At 41.6% G+C, this 27,346-nt stretch overlaps 1 protein-coding gene across 1 annotated transcript; it reads left to right on the forward strand.

Annotated features, from left to right (window-relative positions):
- The first annotated feature begins 6,414 nt into the window (after positions 1 to 6,414).
- On the forward strand, positions 6,415 to 26,709 carry ASNS (asparagine synthetase (glutamine-hydrolyzing)). Its single transcript, XM_065399212.1, has 11 exons — positions 6,415 to 6,706; positions 9,116 to 9,353; positions 11,673 to 11,858; positions 12,191 to 12,292; positions 17,559 to 17,686; positions 18,795 to 18,921; positions 20,452 to 20,558; positions 21,966 to 22,066; positions 24,315 to 24,396; positions 24,670 to 24,825; positions 26,156 to 26,709. The coding sequence occupies exons 1-11, from the start codon at positions 6,458 to 6,460 to the stop codon at positions 26,363 to 26,365; spliced, it is 1,686 nt and encodes a 561-aa protein (XP_065255284.1). The 5' UTR covers positions 6,415 to 6,457; the 3' UTR covers positions 26,366 to 26,709.
- The last annotated feature ends 637 nt before the right edge of the window (positions 26,710 to 27,346 follow it).

Here is a 27,346-nt window from a genome sequence, read left to right on the forward strand (position 1 = left end):
TACTGGCTGGCCTGGTGGTCCGGTCCCAGGATAGGGATGTGAGTCCCATCTATAGCCCCACTGCAGTTTGGGAATCCCATCGCGGCGAAGCCATCTATGATGGCCTGCGCGTTTCCCAGGGTCACTACCTTTGACAGCAGTACCTTGACGATTGCCTTGGCTACTTGCATGACAACAACCCCCACGGTAGATTTGCCCACGCCAAACTGGTTCGCGACTGACCGGTAGCTGTCCGGCGTTGCAAGCTTCCAGAGGGCTATGGCCACTCGCTTCTGGACAGTCAGGGCTGCTCGCATCCGGGTGTCCTTGCGCTTCAGGGCAGGGGACAGCAACTCACAAAGTTTGAGGAAAGTCCCCTTCCGCATGCGAAAGTTTCGCAGCCACTGGGATTCATCCTAGACCTGAAGCACTATGCGGTCCCACCAGTCCGTGCTTGTTTCACGGGCCCAGAATCGCCGTTCCACAGTATCCACAAGACCCATTGCCACCGTGATGTCCTCGGCACTGGGTGTCGTGGTTTCAGACAGGCGTGTGCTACTCTCGGAGTTCAGGTCCTCACCCCGCTGCCGTAGCCTCCTTGCCTCATTTCTCTCTATCTGCCTCTGGGAAAGGTCGATGATGAGCTGCAATGCGTTGACAACGGCCACAACTGCAGCGATGGTCGCAGCGGGATCCATGCTCGCAGTGCTGTGGCGTCCGCGCTGTCACTGAACAGAAAAGTGCGCGAACTGATTTCCCGCCGGTGCTTTCAGGGAGGGAGGGAGGGCGGTAGTGACGGATGGATGAGGACAGTTACCCAGAAGCACCCTCGACAAATTTTTTTACCCAGAAGGCAATGGCGGCTCGACCCAGAATTCCAATGGGCAGCGGGGACTGCGGGAACTGTGGGATAGCTGCCCACAGTGCACCGCTTCCAATGTCGACGCTTGCCCCGTTAGTGTGGACTGACAAAGTCGAATTACTGTCCTTAGTGTGGACACACACGTTCGACTTTGTAATATCGATTCCACATATTTGATTTAACTAAAATCGAACTACTCTCGTAGTGTAGACATACCCTTAGATTTACCTCCGTGCCTGCAGACGCTCAAGGTAAACAAACCATCTCGGCCCACCAGCGGCTTATCCTGATGGCCCGGGAGCCAAGTTTGCTGACCTCTGAATTATAGGGTCGGCTTATGAACGGGTTATAAAAATTTTCTATTTTTACGTATCCATCTGGGCGGGGGGGTGGGGTGGTGGTGGTGTTCATCTTATAAAGGAACCAGTTTATGATCGAGTATATACGGTACTTTGGCAGTTCCTGAGTTTCCTGGTTTTGGCATAGGCTGGAAATATCAATGAGAATGCAGTATAATATATATGACCCAGCTGAAGCTTGGTAACCCTCACATGATAATTTTTTCTCAGAATGTTTCCATCCCAGTTATAGGCCTGATCCAAAGCCCATTACAGTCAATCTTTCAATGGAATTCAGTGGGTTTTGGATCAGAGGCTTGCAGACCAGATTGGCTCAGACACTTTTACACACTTATCTGAACAAATCTGAATCTTTTGATATTCCGCATCTTATTAATATGTATCCATGACACTGTAATGGATTACTTATGGGTCTAATTCAGGCCATCTGTACTTCATATGCATAAACAAAAAAAGGTAGTTAGGAAGGGAAGCAGAGGGTGCACATTTTGTGCTCTAGCAGCCCCTGCAGAAACCACACATCAGAAGCATTGCAGGAAGGGGCCCAGAATTCCAGCACTTGCATGTACATTCCTTTGTCTGGCTATTCCATATTTTGGGCAGATTACTATGTCCCTGGCATAATAAAATAATAATAATAATTAATAATTAACAATAAATACAATTAACAATAAATAATTAATAATATAATTAATAACAAGTTATGTAGTGGGATTATGCATGGAGTTATGGCATTTAAGATAAGGTTCAAAATAATGTTGTTTTAGCAGCATATCTTGTGATCTAATTCTGGAGAAATTGATATCGGGCCTGAATTTGGAAATCTTGTGTGATCTTTCTATGAAAGATTAAAATTAAAACATTCAGAAACACGTTGAATCTGTGTAAAAATTGGTGAGTTTAAGTTCATGAATTATTTTATATTAATGATAAATCCCTCTGTCATTAAAGATGGCACATAATAATATGGGTGAGGTACTGCTCAATATAAATTAGAAGCAAAACATGGCCTGCTATTACTCAGCACTTCCCAAACATTAACTATTTAGCCCTTAACCACTTACATTGCATTTTGAATTATTTTAGAAGTGGTTTATGGTGTGTGATGAAACTGATGAAGAGTGGTGAGGCTGGTTATTTTGGAAAACAGTATATTGAATTGGTTTCTAGCTACTGAAGAGTAATGATGGGTTAGATTTTGTCTTACTATTTATATGACAGCAATAATAGTTTACCTACTTACAGAATCCAGAATCCCTTACCTAGAAGGAACATAAGCAAGTAAGACTAATAGTACTAAGTTTTGTGTAGCAAGCATTCTCACAATGGCAATGAGCCTTTTCAGAACATTTTGTCAGTAAAAAGACTCTGATGCAATCTTCTCTTGATGCTGATCATCTATGGTGGCCTTTAACCTTAGTCTCATCTCAAACTCTTTCCACCTATGGAATGCTCTCTGGTGATTTGCTGCCTTCTCATGGCAAGCCAGATTTCTAGCCAGATTTTTCCAGTCCTTTGTTCCTGTAGAAACCAAATGTGGCTGGAACATTAGACTGGAAGAGTTTGCAACAAAAACAGTACGCAGCATTCTGGGTTTTTGAGTACTTGAGTACATAAGCCTCTCCACTTTGTCGCCATTGGGGATTTCACTTGATGGAAACTTCTATTTTCATTGTCTTTGGGGAACATGAAGTTTTTCACTTGCTGTGGCCCATGCAGTACAAGGAAGTCCCTCAGGCTACTGCTCAAGTGGGTCCACAGTCCTGGATCATCTAGACTTAAGGAACTAAACTCAGCCCTGGTCTACGCTACAGGGTTAGGTAGAATTTAGCTGCATTAGGTCGATTTTATAATGAATGCGTCTACACAAGCAACCCCGTTCCGTCGACCTAAAGGGCTCTTAAAATTGACTTCTGTACTCCTCCCCGGCAAGGGGAGTAGCGCTAAAATTGACCTTTCTGGGTCGAATTTGGGGTAGTGTGGCCGCAAATCGACGTTATTGGCCTCCGGGAGCTATCCCAGAGTGCTCCAATGTGACCGCTCTGGACAGCACTTTCAACTCCGATGCGCTAGCCAGGTACACAGGAAAAGCCCCAGGAACTTTTGAATTTCATTTCCTGTTTGGTCAGCGTGGTGAGCTCAGCAGCACAGGTGACCATGCAGTCCCCCCAGAATTGCAAATGAGCTCCAGCATGGAGCAAACAGGAGACACTGGATCTGATTGCTGTATGGCAGTGGTTCCCAAACTTTAACAACCTGTGAACCCCTTTCACTAAAATGTCAAGTCTTGTGAACCCCCTTCTGAAAATGAATATTTCCAGGGATTTTCTCCTTTACCTGAGTATAAATTATAAAAGCAGTGATCTTGGAAATATAAAATTTGTTTTTATGACATGCTTATTACACACTATTTATTAACAACTATTATTTAACATTGCAGTATTTTTATTACATTATGAAAATGGCAACACTCTTCCAAGATCTCACTTTCGTAGCTTGTATCACTTTGAATAAGCCTGTTATAAGACAAGGCTCCTACGTTTCATCAATGAGTATCAGATGTGAAACAGCATGAAGGTATTTAAAAAGCCAACTCAAAGACTCTTTGTCGCATATTCTTTCAAGTTCCTTTTCCTAGCTTGTGAGTAAATATTTAGTCTTGGAAGAAATGCTGTGTTGTCAGTTTTGGGAGGAGCTGTGGCAAACCCCAAGGGAGTTTGGTCTCTGCTTTAGGCCTCTCCAGATGGAATTTATGCTTGAGATAGTGTTGCTGGGAATTAGACACTGGTATTTGGGCTGAGATCCATAAAAATGGGGATTGCATGCATGCTGTTTTTGACCAACTCTGTTTAAAACTGGTGTTTATAGTGTAAAATAAACAAGTTGCACTAAGATTATACCCAGACTGTGTCAGTAATTTTTCCTCTAACTGGCAGCCGCCTTGGAAGGCTCTCATGTCTATACCACTTTGCAACGGAGTGCCAGTAATAACAAGTGATGGAGAATAGGACCTTTGGAAGTAGTTTTAGTGGGATAACGGTATGACTGTGCTTTCTGATCATCTTTAATTGTATCTACTCATGTGTATACTGGGAAATGGCTTTGATAGCTGTATAATACCATATGGCTCTGGCTGGAATATTTATAGCCTCCCTGCTTTCCTCACAACTGGAGACACCATTAGCTGACTATGCTCAGTGTATCGCACCCTAGCAAGGACATTTTTGACACTACTATTTTAATATTTGTATTTAATCTGGCACAGAACATGTGTTTGTTTGCTTGTGTGTGTGTGTGGGGGGGGGAAGGTGTCTCTTTTCTTTCTGGAGATACGTTCCTTGTGAACAGATTGACAGGCTCCCCTGCCCGCCTTACGGGGAGGCGCAGGAAATTCAAGAAATGGCTGGCGGCAGGTTGCTGAGTTAAATAATATAAATCTAGAGTCAGTGAAGCACCAGGGGTACAGCAGAGCAGAGCGCAGCGCCTCCCTGTGCTTGGTGGTGAGATTGGGGCGGAGCAGCGAAGGGCTGCGTTATGATGAAATCACGCTCTGTGTTTCAGCAGCAGGAAGACTGGGAGGAGCAGCCAGGTTTCACCGGCGCTGCTCGGCAGGTCAGGAGTGGCGGGGAAGACTAGTGCCTCAGTCGGTCTGTCTGGTTAGCAGCATCCTGACCCTCTGGAGCAGGATCCTCCCTAGCAGCATCTGGCTGGGGGTTGCTGGAGGCGGAGCAGAGGTAACGGGGCAGGGAGGGCGGCGGCGGCGGTTTGCTGTGCCCGGCAGCCGCTGGCTGTCCCCGGGGAGGGCGCGCACCGCGTGGCTGGCGGGCAGGGCACCGGGGGGAGCTATCGCCGCACGGCTGGTGTGGGTGGGGGCTGCTGCCGCCCGCCGCGCTGCTTCCCCCGTACCGAGCTCCTTCCTGGTTTGTGCCTGGCCGGGGTGTGCGCTGCTCCCCACCTACTGGCTTGGGTGCCCTCCCGGAGCGCGCCCTCCAGCTGCGGGGAATGGCGCACGCCCAGGGGCAGCTGGGCATAAAAGCCGTTTCTGATGGTGGCATTGGTCACTCGCGTGAAGCATGTTAATGTTTTTCTTTTGCCAGCTTCTCCTGTAGGCCCCGATCCTCCAAATTCTTACCCGCCTGCTTATGGCACATGGGACTGCTCCGATGGCACATGCCTGGAGGAATGGGGCCTTGCTATGTGTTGCATTAGTGCCTAGAAGACCCGAAGGTTGAGGGTCCCATTCTGCTAGGTGATGAATACACAGAGGCAGACACTGGTCCCTACTATAGTTTGCGGACTAAAGTCCTGATCCTGTTAACTGATTTGTGCGGGCAGTTTCCTCTGCCCACATGGAACCTCAGCGGCTGGGCTTCATGTGGGCTATGCAGTCCTTAAGAGGAGAGGCTTACTGACTCATTGCTGTGCAAAGCTGTACTCCTAAGAATTGCATCAGAGGAAGACACCAGTATTGCATCAGGCAGAGGATATGAATAAAGTAATGTTCCTTGGGCTGCGTATCACCGTTGAGACTACAGGGGAAAGGAGGGTTTTTAGATGAAATTTTGCTGAATGAAATGGGGTTACCTCCTGTCCCCCCATAAATTCACTCCATGGTCAAAACATTTGAAAAAAGTTGTCCTACAGTGTTAAAGAGACACTGCCAATTTGAAATCTAGTCAATTAAAAATAAATTGAAAGTAGTTTTGAAGTACCTACACCTACCTCTGAGTGAGTCTGCCAATGTTTTGTGGCTTGGCAACTCCATTTCCGTTTTCTGTTCACAATCCCCCCCCATCCCCCCCGTTGCTATGTGGACGACCCACACAAACAATAGAGGAAATACAAAATAGTGAAACAGCTGAACTGACTATGTAGAGCTGAGGGGTGAAAACATTAGTACTGTCAAATACACAAAGTAAATAAGGAAAAACACATTCTTCTGTTTTTCAGTTTATCCCTTTAAAAATAGGGTATGTTTTTCACTAGCAACGTTAAAGCGCTGCCGCGGCTCTCTCCTAGTGCTGTAAAAAACCCACCCCCACGAGGGAAGTAGCTACCAGCGCTGGTGCACTGTCTACACTGCCACTTTACGGCGCCGAAACTTGCAGCGCTCGGGGGTGTTTTTTCACACCCCTGAGCGAGAAAGGCCATAGGCTTGGTAATTGTTTAAAAAACAAAGAAACCCCAAACACATATCTTTCTGCTAACAGGTTCTTCATTTTAAGTAGCTGTGACACAGCCTGCAAGAGACTTCAAAATGTGTGGTATCTGGGCCCTTTTTGGAAGCGATGAATGCCTTTCTGTCCAGTGTCTAAGTGCCATGAAAATAGCTCACCGAGGTCCTGATGCATTTCGTTTTGAAAACGTCAATGGCTTCACCAACTGTTGTTTTGGTTTCCATCGTCTGGCGATTGTTGATCAATTATATGGCATGCAGCCTATTCGGGTGAAGAAGTTTCCATATTTATGGCTATGTTACAATGGAGAAATCTACAATTTCAGACAGGTAAAAAAACAACTGTGATCTGTAGTAACTCAGTGCCGGTGAAGATTTGGAACTTCTCTAAAACACTGTGGACTAGAATGTCAGAGCAAATAATCAAATGATGCAACTTCAAAAACAAACTGTTTGGGTGAAAATCTGGAGTCAATTCATAAGTATATGAGAGATACTCAGAATACAATAGTCCTTCAAATATTTACAGTAAATAATGACTGTGTATAAATGGAAAGAGGAAAAATTACTTAGTAAAGAAATCTACTCCAATTTTAAGCTTCCAAGGGGTAAGCACATAGTCAGTGCTTACTAATAAAGAATTTGGGAGTTAGGAAAAAAAAAAAAGTAACCCCCCCCCAATAAATAAATAAATAAATAAATAAAGTCATCTTAAATTTGGTATTCTGCAGATTATTTTGGGGGAGCTCTTCTACTGTCCTAGTTGTATATTATTTATGTTTCTGCTTAATCTCATCATATCAGATGAAGTAGGACATGTTTTAAATAATCTTAATATAGATCAATACAGTGTTCATGATGGGCCAGATTTTCAAAAGTATTTAGGCATCTAAAAATGCAGATAGGGGTCTAGTGGAATTTTCAAAACCACCTAAACAGGTTAGGTGTCTAAGGGTATGTCTACGCTTAAAGCGCTACAGCGACGCAGCTGTACTGCTTCAGTATAGATATGCACTGTAGCAACGGGAGGGGTTCTCCTATTGCTGTAGTTAATCCGTCTCCCTTAGAAGTGGTAACTAGGTTGACGGAAGAATTCTTCCTTTGACATAACCCAGGGGTTAGGTCTGCATAGCTGCGTCTCTCAGCGTTGAGGATGTAGCTATGCTGATGTAAGTTCCCAGTGTAGACCAGTCCTGAATCTCATTGAAATGATTGGGAGTTGGGTACTCAACTTAGGCACTCTTGAGAATCCCATTAGATGCTTATCTGCATCTTTAGGTACCTAAATACCTTTTGAAAACCTGGCACTGTGGCCCTAATTTATTGTCTGGTTCTACCCATATCCTTAAAGTTATGCACGTTTATAAGTACCTTCCTGAATCCAGGCCTATATATAGTCAGTCACACCAGCGTGTTAAATATGGAACATATGGGTAAGTAGCAGCTGTGATTGTTAGCAAAAGGCCCAACTCTGTAATGCTAACTCAGTCAAGCTCCCACTGATGTCACTGGCAGTTTGACGAACTAAGTGCTGCAGAGTGTGGCTTTTTCAGTGTCTGATTTTTGCTGTAAGCTACTGAAAATGACCATAACATACTGCAGAGCAAAGCAATGCTGAGTCCCTTGTATCAGCAGTCTGCAGTACTTGCTGTGTTCTGCAGTATGTTAAGGTCATTTTCAGTAGCACTTACTACTTTCTAAAAACAGACTCTGAACATGAGTCCAACCCGGTAGTTCTTAATCAGGCAAAACTTGCATTGCCATCAGTGGGAGTTATAAAATGATGTGTGCACTGATGTAGTTTAAAAACAATTTGAGTAAAGAGATTGATTTCCAGTTGGCAAGTATGTTTTTGGAGCTTATTTGTTAAAGAACCATAGGTGAGCTCCATGGTGACCAATGTCAAAATTCCCTTTGGCTTCAGTGAGGCCAAGATTTCACCTCATGATTTAAAAAGTATTATTAAATTATCAAAAATATAGTGATAGTATCCTTTTTTACAGTTGCTCTCTTACAGGTTATTTTTAGATGATTTTCTACCATCCAGTAGATGGTAGAAATAATTTTTAAAAGTAGCACAACAAGGGCATGAAGCATACTCATGAGTCATGGCTGCTAAAACTTCTGGCACCTGAAACTGCTTTTTTTGCTTATGAAAGAATCTTAAATTTCACCGAACAAACGTTTGTTTGTTTTAATTCCTCCAGTTAAACTGGCAAAATGAAATTCTCAGGTCAAAGTATTATTACTGTATTGTATAATTGAAGCAAATTCGGTTAATTTCCAAAGGGCTTTAGAAATCTTAATGAATTAAGCAATGCCACACCCCTGTAAGGTAGATAAGTATTATTGTTCCCATTAAGAGATTTAATTTTAGATTAAGTGAGCTCAATGTCTCTCAAAATCAGACACAGGGTGTCTCAAATTTTACACCCAGCAACTGAAGCACACACAACTTTAAGCTACCTTTGAAAATTTGTCCCTGAAGTGAGTTGCAGAGGAAGTTAGTGGCAGAGCTGCAGATAGGACCCAGATCAGATCTGAAACACAAATGTATCCTTTGCTTGTATGAAAACATCTATAAAGTTTTCAAACTCTTATTCACCAAGTAATCTATATTCTTTTTTAAATTACAAGTAAGTAAATGTTCCCTTTTTTTTTTTTTAAGTAAAAATGAATGCAGTCAGTGTCTGTGAATGCTAATCTCTTTTTTTTCTTTCTAATAATTATTTTCTTTAGCTGCAAAAGCAGTTTGGATTTGAATATCAAACTTTAGTAGATGGCGAGGTAATCCTTCATCTTTACAACAGAGGAGGAATAGAGCAAACAGCCTGCATGCTAGATGGTGTGTTTGCATTCATCCTGCTGGACACTGCAAACAGGAAAGTGTTTCTGGGAAGAGATACATATGGAGTCAGGCCATTGTTTAAGGTGCTGACTGAAGATGGATTCTTGGGTGTCTGCTCTGAGGCAAAAGGTAAAATCAATAAAGTTCAGTAATTTAGTAATCAACTTCATCATCACCGCTGTTGAGTCAAAATATAAAAAGTCTTGGAGGAACACAAATTTCATTCTCTTGATAATCATTAAGGATATATAAAAATGAACAACAAAATTATTGGTAATTGAATCTGGTCAGTATAAAATAAAATCATGTGGTTCCCATTTGTTTTGTTTTGTTTTTAAATGTAAATAGAACTCAAGATAGACATTTTATAAAATAGGAAGCCTTTTTAGAGTTGAATGGCCTCTTAACATAGCTAAAAATCAATTATCTACTTTTACATAGTTATGACTGCCAGGTATCTTTATCTGATTTCAGATAATATTTGAGGTCTTGATTCTGATCAGTTATACAGGAGTCAGGTGAAGTCAATGTCAATTAGACCTGATACTTCCACCTAGGGTGACCAGATAGCAAGGGTGAAAAATTGGGACATTTCTTTTTTTTTTCTTGTGTGTAACGGGGGAGAGGTGGAGAGGGGTATAGTTGCATATATAACAGGAGAGGTCAAACTTACTGAGCCTCCGAGCCATATACAATAATCTTCAGAGGTTAGAGAGCCTCAAGACGTGCACAACCTGACCTGCGGGGCGGTGCCTGCTGTGGTGTGGGGCTTCTGCACCGATTTGCCCTCACTCCCCACTGGGCTAAAGCCCCTAGACTCCCTCCCCCTTTTACAGGGCAGAAGCCCCTAGTCTCACCACCCTGCCACAGGGTAAAAGCCCCGAGCTCCCCCCTGCCCAGTCTTATAGGTGGAGAATGAGAGGAGGGGTATGTTGGGGGGCTCCGGGAGCCGTACTTTAACTGTAAAAGAGCTGCATGCGGCTCACGAGCTACAATTTGGCCACACCTTCTATATAAGACAAAGGCCCTAATATCAGGATGGTCCTGATAACATTGGGATGTCTGGTCACCCTACTTCCACCCGTTCTTTATTTTTAGAAAAACAATGAAATGCTGGAACCATAGACAATATGTATAAACACTATCAAACTGGGATAGGAAGGGAGTTTATTTGAACAAGATACAAATAAATCTCTTGTCTCCTCACATTTACCCTTTAACTGCTGTATGTGTGTTTAGTTATTGCATCCAAATTAGCTCGACCATTGTAATGATGCAATCTCAGAGACTCAATCCTACAGTCTTTTTATTTGTGCTTAACTGCCTATGGTATTTTTTTTCCCAATAAGGACTCCTGGATTCAGCTCTCAGTTCCCTTCTGTATCACTGCTGAGATAACTTGATGTTTTGAAATTCATCTGGCTACATCCAAATAACCATGTGGGACATTCCCCGTTCAGTTTTTGCAAAATACTCCCTGTGATTTCACCAGAAGTTTGACGTGTAGAATTAAAGTAAAATGTGGCCCTTGACAATTTTAGTGCAAGTCTGATTCTGAGGCCTTTATTAGAAACAACACATTCAGGTTCTAAGTCTATAATTTAGTAATTATGGAATTGCTAAATTGATATAAATAATTACTTATTTTAATATCAACTCTGCAGTGACTTTGGCCACTTAGTGGTTTTTGTTAACCTCTTTTTGGTTTTATATGTAAATTTGTTAATTTCTCTCTTTCAAGCTCACACAGGCAGTAAATGTACTGCACTTGACCCTGTCACTGTCTTGAATTATGCCATATTTTCCCTAAAACATCCCAGTAGTAAAATACTACTTAGCAGTTAGAAGCTGAGTTATAGTAAAGTTTGCCCTGTGCTGTACTGAGACCTGATCCTGTGCCATGCAAGTCAATGGGAGTTTTGACATTGACTTCAATAAGCACAGGACCAGACCCTTTGGTGAATTAGGGGACGAAGTGAGTGTCAAGAGCCTCTTTCCCCACACAGGCAACAAGGTAGGTAGGGTTTCTCCATAGAGTTAAAAGATAATATGGTAGCCTCTGAACCATGACCCAGTGAGGTTGTTGTCTGTTATTTTGGTGGCTTTATCATAGCTAGATGGGGGTATCATGTGCTGCATGCTGCTGTTAGCAGCAAGTGCTAGTTACAGGGCACACCCTGTCTGTTTGCAGTTCACTTTGTTGCTACTCTAAAACATGTCTTAACCCAATCTGTTGTTGGCAGGACTCCTGCACCAGAGGAGGGCACAGGCAGCATATTTTTTTTTCCTCATCGTTGTACCAGCCAGGGCAGAATTAGACTATAATAGATAATCTGGAGAAAAATATTTTGGTTCTACTTTTAAGCAGCTCAGGAACCCTGGTGATGGGCATGGTAAATACTCAGAAACTCCTGAAAATTTGTTCTCCACATGTTTTCATGTCTGCAGGTCTTATCAACTTAAAGCACTCCATGTCCACTTGTCCTAAAGTGGAGCCATTTCTTCCAGGACACTATGAAGTGTTGGATTTAAAACCATCTGGCAAAGTTGCATCAGTGGAACTGGTAAAATTTCATAGTTGTAAAGATGAACCTCTGCATGCTGCTTATGATAGAGTGGAAAATCTGCCTGCAGGTAACACAGCAAAGAACTGATTTTTACAACCTGGTTTTAAATTAATCAGAATAATTCATTACTTAATTTTTCATGAACATGTAACCTGTATTGTGTGGCGTACGTGGTAGAATTATTTGGCAAAGAGCTGAAAAGAAACCTTATACTGTACGGGTGTGATACTTGGGGGCTCTCTTTGTATGTGACTGCCTGCGAATATATTGGAGCTCCTGCATCCTTGTCTGAAATTCATTTGATAGCGAAGAATGTTGTATCCTTATTTAGTTTAGTCCAGCAAAGCCTTAATGGAAACCCCTGAAACAAAGCTATTTGCTTGTTTCCTTTTGTGGCAGGTTTGGATCTCGAAACAGTGAAAAGCAACATTCGGCTTCTGTTTGAAAATGCTGTTAAAAAACGTTTAATGAGTCACCGAAGAATTGGCTGTCTTTTGTCAGGTAAATAGCAAAACTTAGAATGATTATACTTTTCTTCCCTGCTCTCTTCTCTTGTTATGCTCATACAAAGCACACGGGATCTTTTGAGGCGAAGGCAAATATGCCACATTTATTGAAAATACAACAGTTAGCGCGCACACACACACACACACACACACACACACACACACACACACACACACACACACACACACACACACACACACACACACACACACACACACACACACACACACACACACACACACACCCTCCCTACCTGCCAGTTGATGTTTACAGTTACCAGTCTGTTGTAGCTTGAGTCAATCTAATAGCCAGTTACATTGAGCACGAGTGAGGAGCTGGGCTCTTGTCGGTCGCGATCCGAGGCTTTGCAGGACTGAACCCAGAGTTCCATAGCAAAACCAGCTTTATAGTTGCAAATTCCCATTTGAGTCCATTCATTTTGCTATGTCATCCTGTAATCATAAGTCCTTAAGTGGTGTTAATCTTGGGATTTTCTGCTGTTATCATTTGATGGTTGTTGTCGGGCTTCCCATCGTTATCTTCTATTTGTTGTCTCGCCTTCGGGAGTGCCTGCCTCACCTCTGAGGTCATCAGTGCTGCTAGCATCGGATACAATGGATGTTTTCTGATTGTCTCCTGGTCTTTCCAAGTCTCTCACTTTTTTTGACCATCTGGACATTTGTGATGGCTTTCACACTTTATCTTTTTCCTGATGAACTCATTCCTCATTCACACAAACAATCTTTCTTACAGAAACCTTCAAAGGTATACAGACAGCATTTTATATTCAGCAGAATACATTGTAAATCAAGCCTTGCTAAATCTTATAACTAAAACAATTCCTATTGGGGCTTCAGGCCCTCATCATTTCTTCTAATCTCCTTAACATAGATACAATACAAGATCCTGTCTCTTACTTACTAAAACCTTAAAACAAAGAAATGTATATTTAAGTAGAGTGCCCAATTTGTAATACATATAGGAAACCATAGTAGACATTATAACTTATCCTAAAACAAAAGGGTGACCATAATTAGTTGTTCTGGTCTGTCATTCCTTTCTGCTATTCAAAAAGGGTGGCTGACAGGGTAAAGTCAAATCATACATTAATTCTCATAGTACAATTCTAAAATCCTGCTCCTACACTCCCTCCTCCCCCAAATAAATAAATAAAGTGCTTACTTACTCTGGTCTGTCTGTGATGCATCTAAAATAACAGGACTTTTAATGCACTTTTTCTACCTACCAAAAATTTTAACAGAAATTTGAAGGCATTTTTGAAAATTGTTATGGTCTTTATTGAGCCTCTTACTATATTATTATACTTAATGGAACCTGAGCTGTGAGGTTGGATTGCAGAGTGCCTGGCCATCTTTCACTAAAGATCCAAAACCAACACTTTAATCAGTGCTAATCATAGAATCATAGAATCATAGAATATCAGGGTTGGAAGGGACCTCAAGAGGTCATCTAGTCCAACCCCCTGCTCAAAGCAGGACCAATTCCCAACTAAATCATCCCAGCCAGGGCTTTGTCAAGCCGGGCCTTAAAAACCTCCAAGGAAGGAGACTCCACCACCTCCCTAGGTAACGCATTCCAGTGCTTCACCACCCTCCTAGTGAAATAGTGTTTCCTAATATCCAACCTGGACCTCCCCCACTGCAACTTGAGACCATTGCTCCTTGTTCTGTCATCTGCCACCACTGAGAACAGCCGAGCTCCATCCTCTTTGGAACCCCCCTTCAGGTAGTTGAAGGCTGCTATCAAATCCCCCCTCATTCTTCTCTTCTGGAGACTAAACAATCCCAGTTCCCTCAGCCTCTCCTCATAAGTCATGTGCTCCAGACCCCTAATCATTTTTGTTGCCCTCCGCTGGACTCTTTCCAATTTTTCCACATCCTTCTTGTAGTGTGGGGCCCAAAATTGGACACAGTATTCCAGATGAGGCCTCACCAATGTCGAATAAAGGGGAACGATCACGTTCCTCGATCTGCTGGCAATGCCCCTACTTATACAGCCCAAAATGCCGTTAGCCTTCTTGGCAACAAGAGCACACTGTTGACTCATATCCAGCTTCTCGTCCACTGTGACCCCTAGGTCCTTTTCTGCAGAACTGCTACCTAGCCATTCGGTCCCTAGTCTGTAGCAGTGCATGGGATTCTTCCGTCCTAAGTGCAGGACTCTGCACTTATCCTTGTTGAACCTCATCAGGTTTTTTTTGGCCCAATCCTCTAATTTGTCTAGGTCCCTCTGTATCCGATCCCTACCCTCTAGTGTATCTACCACGCCTCCTAGTTTAGTGTCATCTGCAAACTTGCTGAGAGTGCAGTCCACACCATCCTCCAGATCATTAATAAAGATATTAAACAAAACTGGCCCCAGGACCGACCCTTGGGGCACTCCGCTTGAAACCGGCTGCCAACTAGACATGGAGCCATTGATCACTACCCGTTGAGCCCGACGATCTAGCCAGCTTTCTATCCACCTTACAGTCCATTCATCCAGCCCATATTTCTTTAACTTGGCGGCAAGAATACTGTGGGAGACTGTATCAAAAGCTTTGCTAAAGTCAAGGAATAACACATCCACTGCTTTCCCCTCATCCACAGAGCCAGTTATCTCATCATAGAAGGCAATTAGGTTAGTCAGGCACGACTTCCCTTTGGTGAATCCATGCTGACTGTTCCTGATCACTTTCCTCTCCTCTAAGTGTTTCATAATTGATTCCTTGAGGACCTGTTCCATGATTTTTCCAGGGACTGAGGTGAGGCTGACTGGCCTGTAGTTCCCCGGATCCTCCTTCTTCCCTTTTTTAAAGATGGGCACTACATTAGCCTTTTTCCAGTCATCCGGGACCTCCCCCGATCGCCATGAGTTTTCAAAAATAATGGCTAATGGCTCTGCAATCTCATCCGCCAACTCCTTTAGCACCCTCGGATGCAGCGCATCCGGCCCCATGGACTTGTGCACATCCAGTTTTTCTAAATAGTCCCGAACCACTTCTTTCTCCACATAGGGCTGGTCACCTTCTCCCCATATTGTGCTGCCCAGTGCAGCAGTCTGGGAGCTGACCTTGTTCGTGAAGACAGAGGCAAAAAAAGCATTGAGTACATTAGCTTTTTCCACATCCTCGGTCACTAGGTTGCCTCCCACATTCAGTAAGGGGCCCACACTTTCCTTGACTTTCTTCTTGTTGCTAACATACCTGAAGAAACCTTTCTTGTTACTCTTAACATCTCTTGCTAGCTGCAACTCCAAGTGTGATTTGGCCTTCCTGATTTCATTCCTGCATGCCTGAGCAATAGTTTTATACTCCTCCCTGGTCATTTGTCCAATCTTCCACTTCTTGTAAGCTTCTTTTTTGCGTTTAAGTTCAGCAAGGATTTCACTGTTTAGCCAAGCTGGTCGCCTGCCATATTTACTATTCTTTCTACACATCGGGATGGTTTGTTCCTGCAACCGCAATAAGGATTCTTTAAAATACAGCCAGCTCTCCTGGACCCCTTTGCCCTTCATGTTATTCTCCCAGGGGATCCTGCCCATCTGTTCCCTGAGGGAGTCAAAGTCTGCTTTTCTGAAGTCCAGGGTCCGTATTCTGCTGCTCTCCTTTCTTCCTTGTGTCAGGATCCTGAACTCGACCATCTCATGGTCACTGCCTCCCAGGTTCCCATCCACTTTTGCTTCCCCTACTAATTCTTCCCTGTTTGTGAGCAGCAGGTCAAGAAAAGCTCTGCCCCTAGTTGGTTCCTCCAGCACTTGCACCAGGAAATTGTCCCCTACACTTTCCAAAAACTTCCTGGATTGTCTGTGCACCGCTGTATTGCTCTCCCAGCAGATATCAGGGTGATTAAAGTCTCCCATGAGAACCAGGGCCTGCGATCTAGCAACTTCTGCTAGTTGCCAGAAGAAAGCCTCGTCCAATCCAATGTACTCATAACGTTATAGGGCTTTTTAGTGAGGGTAAATGAGACATCACTGTAGAGAGGCCTCTGTGTACTCCAGAAAAGAGGGGGAGTTGGAAAATTGGGTGTGGAGATGGCTTCTTTTCTGCCGTGTGTTTGTGGGGGCAGAGAGGGAGAAGGCATATCCTGTGTGTACTGACTTAGGGGTATCTGGGCCAAAACTAATACTAACTTTTTCCAAGGGGGTAATCTAAAGTCCAGAAGGAAGTTCAGTGTCTTGGCTGGGAGGCAGTGTTCTCTGGTGGTTAGGCATTTACTGTAGAATCCAGGTATCTGCTGTCTAGTCTTGGGTCTGACATTTGATCCACTACAATTTTTTTTTAGGAGCTCTTACTGACAGAGTTAAGGTAGGTTGTGCATGTGTGTATGCATGGCATAATGACACATGTTCACTATGTATCTTATTGCATTGGAATGAGGCAGGGCTCAATAGAAGCCATTATTAGTTTGATAAGTGCTGCTAACTCCTTTCCTTTACCTACATAAAAGCTGGGAAGGGTATTGTGGTGCTGGGGATGGGACAGTGTCCATCCCCTCCACTCCGCCCCCCCTCCCCCCCAAAAAACCCCAACCAAACAAAAAACCCAGAGCCAAAACTATTTCAAAATGTAAAGTTCTCAAGTTACAGCAGCGTAGTCAAATCTCCATAATTACAATCTAGGTACACTAATTGTGTGTTATTTATACAACTGTTGCCCTGTGCATGCAGTTTCAACAGTGTGTTTTACCAAGGGATGTGGCAATAAATGAGATAGGCATGAAGAGTTGTACATTTTGCTTTTAAAATGGCAAGAAGGATAGTGAAGCTGAGGGAGGGTGGGCCAGATGGCTGGAATGGTAGCTGCAAGCAGAAGAGAGAGTTGGGGACTGTGAGCAGGCCAGAACTGGCAAAGCTTAGGGAGAATGATTGTTAGCAGTAGGTAGAAGTATAGTCATGAAGGAGATGAGTACAGTTTTGTATTTGGGGGGGTGGGAATCAGTCCAATCTTGGCAGGATGGGCAGAGAGAAGGTATGTTTATTTAGAATCATTGCACAAATAGATCTTCCACGGTGGTATATTAAAAAAAGATTTGTTGCGGTTCCTGGACAGCACATAAACTAGTAATTGCTACGACAGCTGTTCCACTGAAATTGTACAGTGCCGTCTTTTTCTTCTAGAGCTCTGTTCCACCCTCATTTGTACATCATGTCTTGGATTCACACACAATTTAAAAAGCAAGACCTATGTAAATCATGTTTCCATTGTACAGGTGCTTGTGCCTTAAAAACATAACGAAATAAATTGTTTTGCTGATAGGGGGTTTGGATTCCAGTTTGGTTGCTGCGATGCTCCTGAAACTGATGAAAGAATCAAGCATCAATTACCCTTTACAAACCTTTGCCATTGGAATGGAAGACAGTCCTGATTTATTGGCTGCCAGAAAGGTATAGTAATATTTTTGTCTTCAGTTACAGTTAGTGTGCTCAAGCTGAATAGAGAATACTGCTTTTACATTACTTGTATAAGGTCACAATGTGTCCTGGATGTAGTCTTAATCCTCTTTTGTATGGAATCAGAATTTGTAGTAAAACCAAGTTTGCACAGCATTGGCTTTGCTGCTTAATTAAATCTTAATTAAATTACAGAAATAGGTTGGTTTTATTTGTTTGTTCTTATGTATTTGAAAAATCTTTTTGTGACCAAAACTGTCACTGCGTTATTACTACAAGGGACGGATCCTGGGAGTCCTGCAGGACCTGTTGCCATAATACCAGGAGTGGGTAAAATCTACTTTTGTTGCAGGCATGATCGGGTGGGCAAAAAAAACCAGACTGCGGAAATTTGTGGGACATCACTAAATGGTTTAAGCATGGTTTGTTTTATTTTTTTTAATGGTAAAAATTATTTTTATAATATATAAAAATATTAACTTTTTTTTGGAAGCATGGGGGAATCTGTCTTTCTTGCAGGATCTAAGGTTTTTGCAGGTGGGAGGAGGATAAAAATGCAAGAAAAAATGTGTGAGCAGATGGGAGTGGGTATTGCGGGAAGGTATGGGAGCAGGATTAAAAAAATAGTCTCACGCAGGGCTCTGCTGCAAGGGCCATGCTTTCAAAGATTCCTCAATTCTGCCTCCATTTGTGGCTGAGTCCAAGGCTAAACTACTAAACTTTTAGATCTTGGAAGAACCACTGGAAGTGTCTCGTCTAGCATCTGCGAATGTGTTAATTGCCAATGAACTTGTAGTTTAGACAAATCTTTTGGGGGGCACTGTGCTGTCTTTTAGGCCGTGTTGTACTTAAAAAAACAAATGTCACAGCCATTACAGATTCCACTGTACTTTGTGTAAACATTGGGGTTAGAATAAATTATAATTTGGGAAATATTTTCCACCACTGCTTATAGTGGATATCCATTTTATTTTCTTCCTGTCTTAATCAGTTATGTAATTTTTGTTGCAGAAGAGCTCTGGCATTTTAGTGATGTGTTTTGGATGTTTGCAAAGCACTTTGGGTTAAAAGGCAGGTTACTAATGTAATCTGTTATAAACAGGTAGCTGCTTATATTGGCAGTGAACATCATGAAGTAATATTTAATTCTGAAGAAGGAATTCAGGCATTAGAAGAGGTTATTTTTAGCTTGGAGACATATGATATTACAACAGTAAGAGCTTCAGTTGGTAAGATTTTTTTTTTTTTTTTTTTAAATATACTCTTTACTTAGTACTGATGTATTGTTTTACACAAAAGGTCCTTGTATACTGTCTAATGATCAGAGAGGACCTGGGAGCCAGGAACCCTGATTTCTATTTCCAACTTTGTCATTGTCTCAGGGCTTTTCTGCACAAACACTTATTTCATGGCAAGCTGGGGTGTAAATCTACTCAATACTAGCCTGCCGTGAACTAACTGTGTGGATCCTGCTGCCGCTCACTAACAGTTCCTAGGGGTCTTTGATCTACTCTTCTTTAAACAGGAGTAAATCAGAGGTCACTAAGGAACTGTTAATGCATGGCAGCAGGGTCCGTGCAGACACTTATTTATTTTGTGGTAGGCTAGCGCAGGCTAGAATTAGACTACAGTTTGTGGTGAACTAAATGTTTTTGTAGACAAGTCCTCAGTGTGGGACCATGGCAAGTTATTTGTCTTACTGGTAAGACAGGTATAACAACATTTACATTCCTTTGAGGTTTATTGAGGCTTTGAGATCCTTAAATGAAAGACAGATATTCAGATTTTAAGGCCAGAAGGAAATATTAGATCATCTAGTCTGACCTCCCGTAAAACACAAGCCATAGAATCTCATCCATTTACTCCTGTTCTGAACCAAAAACTTCATGTTTGGCTAAAGCGTATCTTCCAGAAAGGCAGGCAAAGTTTTGTGAATTCAAAATATACATACTACTTTGCCATAACAAATATGGAAACATAAATAATTTTTCCAATTTTTTTCACATTTTGTTTGCATTCATATGTGATTTTTAGTATGACCGTGTAGTAGAACTCCTTGAAATAAACACCTGTTAATGAACTCGGTCTTAAAAAAATAAAAATGAAAAAAAAAATAAACAAAACCAAAATTATTCTATTACTAAATCATGTGGAAAGGTTCAATGGGGAGAAGGCTGAATTCATTGTATGTATGTGAAGAGAATAGAGAGAATTTATTAGTACAGTGCTTTGGAAATGAAATGGACTATACAGTATAACTGTTAAGATAAACTTACAGCAGTAATAAATATTTGACTGGTTATTTTTATTCTTACAAATATAAGCCTTAATTCAGGAAAACATCCCTATTCAGGATAGCACTCAAGCATGTGCTTAACTTTAAGCATGTACTTAAGTCCAACTGACTTCACTAGGACTTAGCTTTCCTGAATCAAGGCCACTTATATATATTTTTCCCTTCAATTGTTTGAGTTTTAAGGACTAGTTATAGGAAAGCATGCACCATGGGAACAATTTAGATACAGAAAATATACCTAAAATGATATGGGTTAGTGATATTTTAATGGCATTGAAAAGCAGAAAGAGTTGCTGCTGTTGTGGATTTCAACTGTTTCCCCCTCATTTCTAATATGTAAGAGAAGCGCTGAAACACTATAAATCAAAATAATTACTGTGCAGGCTGTACTTCTGAAGTCAGAATTTTGTTCAGTTATAACTGAATTTACAATAACTTTGTAAATCTGATTTTATTATTTTAGGTATGTATCTGGTTTCCAAACACATACGCAAGAAGACAGACAGTGTGGTCATTTTCTCAGGGGAAGGATCGGATGAGCTTACACAAGGCTATATCTATTTCCATAAGGTAAGAACAACATTTTGTTCACAAAGGAAAAAGGATTCTTGTTTGTGCATGCCCATATTGGGCCACAATAATCAGAAAAGAGTCCTTGGAATAGATTAATTCTTTCTGGTGCTGGTACTTTATATCCACTTACAAGTAAACAATGTATTAAAGTGGATAAATAAGCAAGTATTCAAAACCCCATCTCGCAAACACTTTTGCACACAAGCTGTTGTGCATGTGAGTAGTCCCACTGAAGTCAAATAATAGAGTTTTAAGAGAACGTCACCAGCTGTGTCCAGGGTCCAGACGTTTCCTTTTTCCTCCTGTTATAGAATCTTCCTTTTGGAGATCATTACGCATTTTTGTAATAATTTTAAATTCAAACATTTTTTTTCTCTTCTACATTTTTAAAAGCAAATTTAGAGTTGGTTAAGGTGCCAGCTGGAGACTGAAGGACAGATCTTCAGTGGTGTAAATTGTTATAGCTCACTGAGTTCAATGAAGCTCTGACACTTTCCACCATCTGAGGATCTTCTCATTAATTCCTCTGTTTATTTATGGAATAGGGACAGTCCTGTCATAGTGCAGGTTTTCCCCAAACTGTCATGCTAATGTGTGTGCCAACACTGACCTGCGGAGACCACTTCTAAGGGTAAACAAACAGTTCAGTCTTCTTTCCCTGCAGTTCTTGGCCTCTGTACTGAGACTGCCAAGTGTGAAGTCAAAGGAGCTATGCTGATTTACATTAGATGAGAATCTGGCCTAAACATTTTATACTTTTTTGCAACAAATATCACTTACATCCTCTTGGCTTGTGGTGAGAACTGTCATAGTAACAGATACACAATCTTAAACAATCTTTTTTTTTTTTTTTTTTTTTTAAATTCAGCCTCTCCATGTAACTGCTTGCAGAACAAATTTTATTGAGGAGGTTCATTATTTGAGTCCTTAGGGCCCTGTTCTGAGATCGCTTATGTCCTACTTGGATTCCTGAGAAATTTGAATAGAAAGAAGACACTGGGGCAGTTTTGTCCCAATAGCTTTTGGGAAATACACGGGGCACATGCTATTTATACAGTATTGGAGTAAGCCCATGAGTATGAGCATGCATGTGGCGTGTTTCTATGAAAGTGAGGAAGGTTGGGGAAAGGAGTCCTAATCATCCAATTGTATGTATTCTCCTCAAATGTTTGGAAATTGTGAAATAAGTTGGCCTGCAGTGTAAATTAGTGTACAGGTTGCTTTAACATTCATGCCCTAAAAGTGTGTAGCATATCGTTGTACTCTGCAGCGTATTCCATAGTACAATTTCTCCTTCCGTGCAAAGAGATCACTGGAAATCCATATATGCTACAGAAAATTCTCAAAGTAGCAATACAACCATGCAATATATATGTGTGCACTACGTATGCATGTATGTTACAGGCCCCGTCTCCTGAAGAAGCTATGGAAGAGAGTGAGAGGCTTCTGAGAGAACTCTACATGTTTGATGTACTTCGTGCAGACAGAACTACTGCGGCTCATGGGTAAGGCCTGTTTTAGGCTCCCACAGACCACAGTTATAGGTGTAGTTTAAGAACCTAAGTAAACTAGAATCTTAAAGATCTTGCTGTCCTCTTACAAACATCTAAACAGTGGTGCATTTGGTAGCATATAGTGGGAAATATTACCCTCAGTTGCTTTCATCTATAATTCAGTATATTTTAAGGGACAAATGTGTTAGCTGTTTATTGGTGGGACCAGGATCTGGCCCTAAAAGCTCGTGTGAGCAGGAAAGCAATATCCTTTTTTGTGGCTTCATGTAAGAGAAAACAAACAGAAAAAGATACCCGTTAAATCTCAGCTAGAAGGCTGGAGAACAGTATAAAGTTACATACCAAGATTAAATTGGATTTGTATCCTGAAGGAATCTAGGTGGAGCATTCATAGCATTGTGCATAACTGATCATATCAAATGCACCAGGTTGCTATTCTGCCAATTGATGCAGGAAAGGGCTTTGTCTAGGAGGAATGATCTTTGTTGTGAGCAGTACAAAATATTTACTATATTTAGAAATGTTAGTATTTTGGGTGGGGAAATGGCCCTTTGTGACCAAGATAAAACCAGAAAGTTTTAAAAATAACTAAAGAGCTTAGGCAATATGTTTATATACATTTTTGACCTCTGGCATAAACAACAGGGATACATCTGAACATTAAGGAATGGAAAGTGGAAGAAAAAAAAAAGGAAATTGACAAGACAAAGTGATAGAGTATTAATAAAGAAGCTGGATAGATATGAAGGGAAGGAGGGTCTTGTGACTAAAACACGAGACTTGGGCAGTCAGGAAATCTGGGCTCTGTTCTTGGCTCTGCCACAGATTTGTATAACCATGAGCAAGTAAACCTTGTGCCTCGGTTTCTCCATTTTAATAATGGGGAGAATGCATGTTGCGCCGATGACTGGCTGCTTATTCAGGTTTGTTTATTTTCACACTTTGAATTGCCTTTTGCTTGAAGAGCTGCAATTGCCTTTTCCTGTTATACAGAAGTTTGTGAAATGTTTTATAGAACAATTTGAAAGACAAGGCCCCTGCTCTGATAACTTATAGTTAAATGTAGATGTGATGTGAGAAATAGGGGTAACAGTCAGTATGAGGGGTTGGGGGCAAAGAAGTATAAACAGTCAAAGATGCTTATCACCTGCAGAAAATATATAGTAGCAGATTCTCGTTTATGCACATTGAACAATCTTTGGCTGAAACTGAAAAGCCTTAACCTCTTACTCAGTATACAAGGGTAGGAAGTTCAAGCCTCTGCACTCAAATATTACTGAACCGTAGTCGTTCTCCAAGGGCAGTGTGTACTTCACATTACCTGCAGTTGGTGTTTATTTTTTTCTGTGAGGAGAAAAACTAAGAATAATAAACTCAGGTTTGGAATGCACCAAGTTACACTGGACCACTTCCCCAGCTGACTTTAAGTGTAGCTACACTGACTTGTACCGGCTGAAGTCCTGGCCCATTATGTTACATGCTTTAAACTAACATGCCCTGCTGCAAGTACAGGAGTGATTGATGCAGTTCCTCGCTTCCAAAGGCAAAGTTCTTATCAACTCATTTGTCACCTCAAATATGAAGTCTTAGAAATGATATTAGTTACCTGGCTCCACAACATATTGGGCCCGAACATAAGCAGTAGGGGCTCAGTGCTTCTGCACATGGAACTCTTGCTGAAGTTAATGGAAATTCGGCATGAGAGCATTGCAGAATCACTATGAAATGTCTTTTTGGTTCCCGCAGGTGCATCTTTATTGCTATCATGTTTGAAAGCCAAACTCAGGTATGCTTTTGGGTGAAACTAATGCATCTCCTCACAGGCAACTTGCTGTTTTTTGACAGATCTTTTAGGATTATAGGATTTTTTTTTTTTCAGTGTTTATATGCAAAATGCATTGTTTTATGGAGGTTTTTGTGGAACCTACTGTAGGAATTCCTACATTTTTGCATGATATCATAAACTTTCCAATAGATGGCAGCATACACCATGACAAAATTCTTGGACTTTTTTGGTTGATAAATACTGTGCAGATAGTTTACTGGATTGTCCTAATTGATTAATTGGAAATTAAATTTTGAGCATAAGTGAAATATTCATATATTAAAGTACTAAACCTTGTATTCCTTCTGCTGTTCAAAATAAATGGATGTTAACAGTTATGGAATTCTAAACTAACGTGTCATGGGGTTGATGTAGTATGTTTTCTAATTTAATTTTTTTTTGTTTTGTTTTTAGTCTTGAACTGAGAGTCCCGTTTTTGGATCACCGGTTTACTTCTTATTACCTATCCCTGCCAGCAGAACTCAGAATTCCAAAGGTATACAAACCTACACAGCACGCAGAAGGCATATTGGAGATTAAGGTTGTGATCCAGCAGAGCATTAAGCAGGAGTAATCCTATAGAATTTAATGGTACTGTTCACATGCTTGATTGCTTTGCTGGATTGGTGCCAATGGCCTGATCTTTTTATTGAATGGGCTTCAAAAGGGGAAGATGTGTTTTAAAAATCTAGCCTTAAAAATTGTCTTGTAGGGTTTGTTACACTTAGGTTCCTAACATTCACAGCATTGTTATGCGTCCTATCAATAGGATGGAATTGAAAAGCATCTCTTGAGAGAATCGTTTCAGGATTCCAACTTGCTTCCGAAAGAAATACTCTGGAGACCCAAAGAAGCCTTCAGTGATGGTATAACATCTCTCAAGAAGTCTTGGTTTTCAATTCTCCAAGAGCATATTGATCTCCAGGTACACCTATTTATGTTAAAATTACTGCTTGTTATCTACAGTACCATATGCTTTCATTCTATGTTTTAAAGCCATTGCAGGTATATTAGAAATTGCATCAGCCAATGAAAGGTGGAATTTGCACATAGTCCAGAAAATAAATATTTGAGTTGTGAAGTTCTCGAATTGCCATTTGTTCAAGAATATTACACGAGCAAGATTGCTTTTAAGAAATGAAAGTACTTCAGGGTATGAAAACTGTTGTAGTGTGAGGTGAAATTTTAGATGGAAAGGAACGATAAAATCTCATGAAAAGGACTGTGAAAGGCGGTTGATATGCTTAAGTGAAGGAAATAGCTGGATTGCAAATATATGTGTGTGTGTGTTTAGTTTATGGATAAACTTGCTTGATTCTGAGTTTCATGTGAGAAATGAATGCTGCAGCTGCGGTACTGTGGGAAATCCTTCAGCTTAGGGCAGCTGCTGTAGTTTATACATTTATATCACCTCTACCTGCTGTTCCCAGTTGCAGAGTTAGTGCAGTGTCAATTTTTGGTAGCCACACTCGGTTGTAGCATAGCTAGGCCCTTTTTGGAGCTGAAATCTCTTCTTACCAAGCCAGGCAGTGTAACTACAGCTACACTTACTTAGCACAGGGGATTGTGTGTAAATGATCACTAGTGGTAAGACCATAATGCCCACCTTACGCCAGCCTGTGGGTGAGATTCACCTCTGCTGGTGCCAGTGCAGTTTACACCCCTGTACTACAGGGAAAGCTGCCCTTGGTGAAATGGAGGCTGCAGGAGACTTGACCTCTGCACTCCCGCTCCTGGGGTACTTTCTGCCACTGGAAGCCTGCAGACTGGGTTGTGTTGATTGGAATGAATTGGGGTCCATTGAACGCAGGCAGAAGAGAGACCCTATCAAGAAGCAGATAACTGCATAGCCTGAGCTTGCTCAGAATCATTCAATAAAGAGAGAAAGGCAGGAAGAAAATGGGGAGATACTTTTGTAAGTTTACTAGAAAAGAGAATTTTAGCTTTAAAAAAGTTGACCCTTACTGTGGAGCCAGAAACAATATTTCACTAATAGGGCCATTTATGGGACTAATTCTCAATAAAGTTGTGCAGATCAGGCTCCCCTTGAGCTCAGTGGGAGCCATGTGCACATCCGAGGGCAGAATTTCACCTTTTAGAAAGCTTTTAATCTCTTTCTGGAATTTAAGAAACGGTGGAGTTAATGGTAAATCCTTCTACACTGAGATGATGGTATTTCGACTGCAGCTAATGGTCTGGTGAATAATTTATAAAGCAACTTCACAGCTTAATTTTTATTTCGCGCTTGTCCATAGGTTGATGACCTTCTGCTGGAAAAGGCAGCAGAGAAATTTCCTTTTAATCCTCCTAAGACTAAAGAAGGTTACTACTACCGCCAGATCTTTGAGAAGCACTACCCCGGGCGCGCTGATTGGCTCTCTCATTACTGGATGCCAAGATGGATTGAAGCTACTGATCCTTCTGCTCGCACATTGAAACATTACAAGTCAGCTACCAAAGAATAAGCGTTCCAGTAATTTTGAAACAGAAATTGCTTGTTGCCAAATGGCTCTATCTGCACTAAAGCTGGGCATGCAACCCAATAGTCTAAAAGAATATTCAAAATGGATTTGGACAATGGTATTTAAGATGAAAGCCCTTTATAGCCAGTATAATAGTGTGAAATTCACCCCACTGCAGAGGGCTTGCACAAGGACCTCTGCCTCACTTAAACTACAGTTCTGGTCTGAAAAACTACTGTGTGAAAAGGGCACCATCGTGCTTAGCAGCTCTGCCCCTTGTTCGTACTCAGACTGGCTGACTTCAGTTACAAACATACATGTATTTTTAATATAAAGCCTCCTTGGAAGACTTGAATGGCTCATACGATGTGCGTTCGCCCGAATTTCACCTTGGGGGTATAAAATGAGCATTTACGGACTGGACATTCTGTCTAGGCTCCTGTCTTTAAAAACTGTAGCATTCATGGGTTACTGTAGACATTGGGTAAGATCTACAGAGATTTGCAAATTCCTACAGGTACAGAGAGGCACCTAGTAGAATTTACAGAAGTGCCTAAGCAAGTTAGGTGCCTAACTAAAGTCAATGGAAGGTAGGGATCTAACCTGCATAGGCACTTCTGAAAATCCCACTACATTCTCACCTGCAAGGGTGGAAGATCCCAGAGCTCGGGCTGGAGCCTGAGCCAGAATGTCCACACAGCAATTTTTAGCCCCGCAGTCCCCGCCAGTGAACCGTGGCCATGCCGTGGGACTTTTATCCCTGTGTCGACATACTTGAAATATCTTTGTAGATCTGGCCTGTCTATACATATAGTGGTAACGGGTTTGATATAAGAATTTGAAGCATGGAGTAAAATTGGCCAGTTATATCCTTTTGGTTCTACCTCAAGGGCTTGATTTTTGAAAGCTGTATGGGGTTTTAACTTCATGATTCCTATTGATTCTAATGTGAGTCAAGTGGCTACACACCTGCACAACATTTGG

Source organism: Emys orbicularis, chromosome 2, assembly GCF_028017835.1.
Source record: "Emys orbicularis isolate rEmyOrb1 chromosome 2, rEmyOrb1.hap1, whole genome shotgun sequence".
Lineage (NCBI taxonomy): Eukaryota > Metazoa > Chordata > Testudines > Emydidae > Emys > Emys orbicularis.

Bases quoted from the DNA above. Each gene is read 5' to 3' on its own strand.
- ASNS (XM_065399212.1), top strand. From the start codon at position 6,458: ATGTGTGGTATCTGGGCCCTTTTTGGAAGCGATGAATGCCTTTCTGTC. The intron at 20,559-21,965 runs GTAAGAACAACA...TGTATGTTACAG, and splicing joins GCTATATCTATTTCCATAAG to GCCCCGTCTCCTGAAGAAGC. The intron at 24,397-24,669 runs GTATACAAACCT...TCCTATCAATAG, and splicing joins CAGAACTCAGAATTCCAAAG to GATGGAATTGAAAAGCATCT.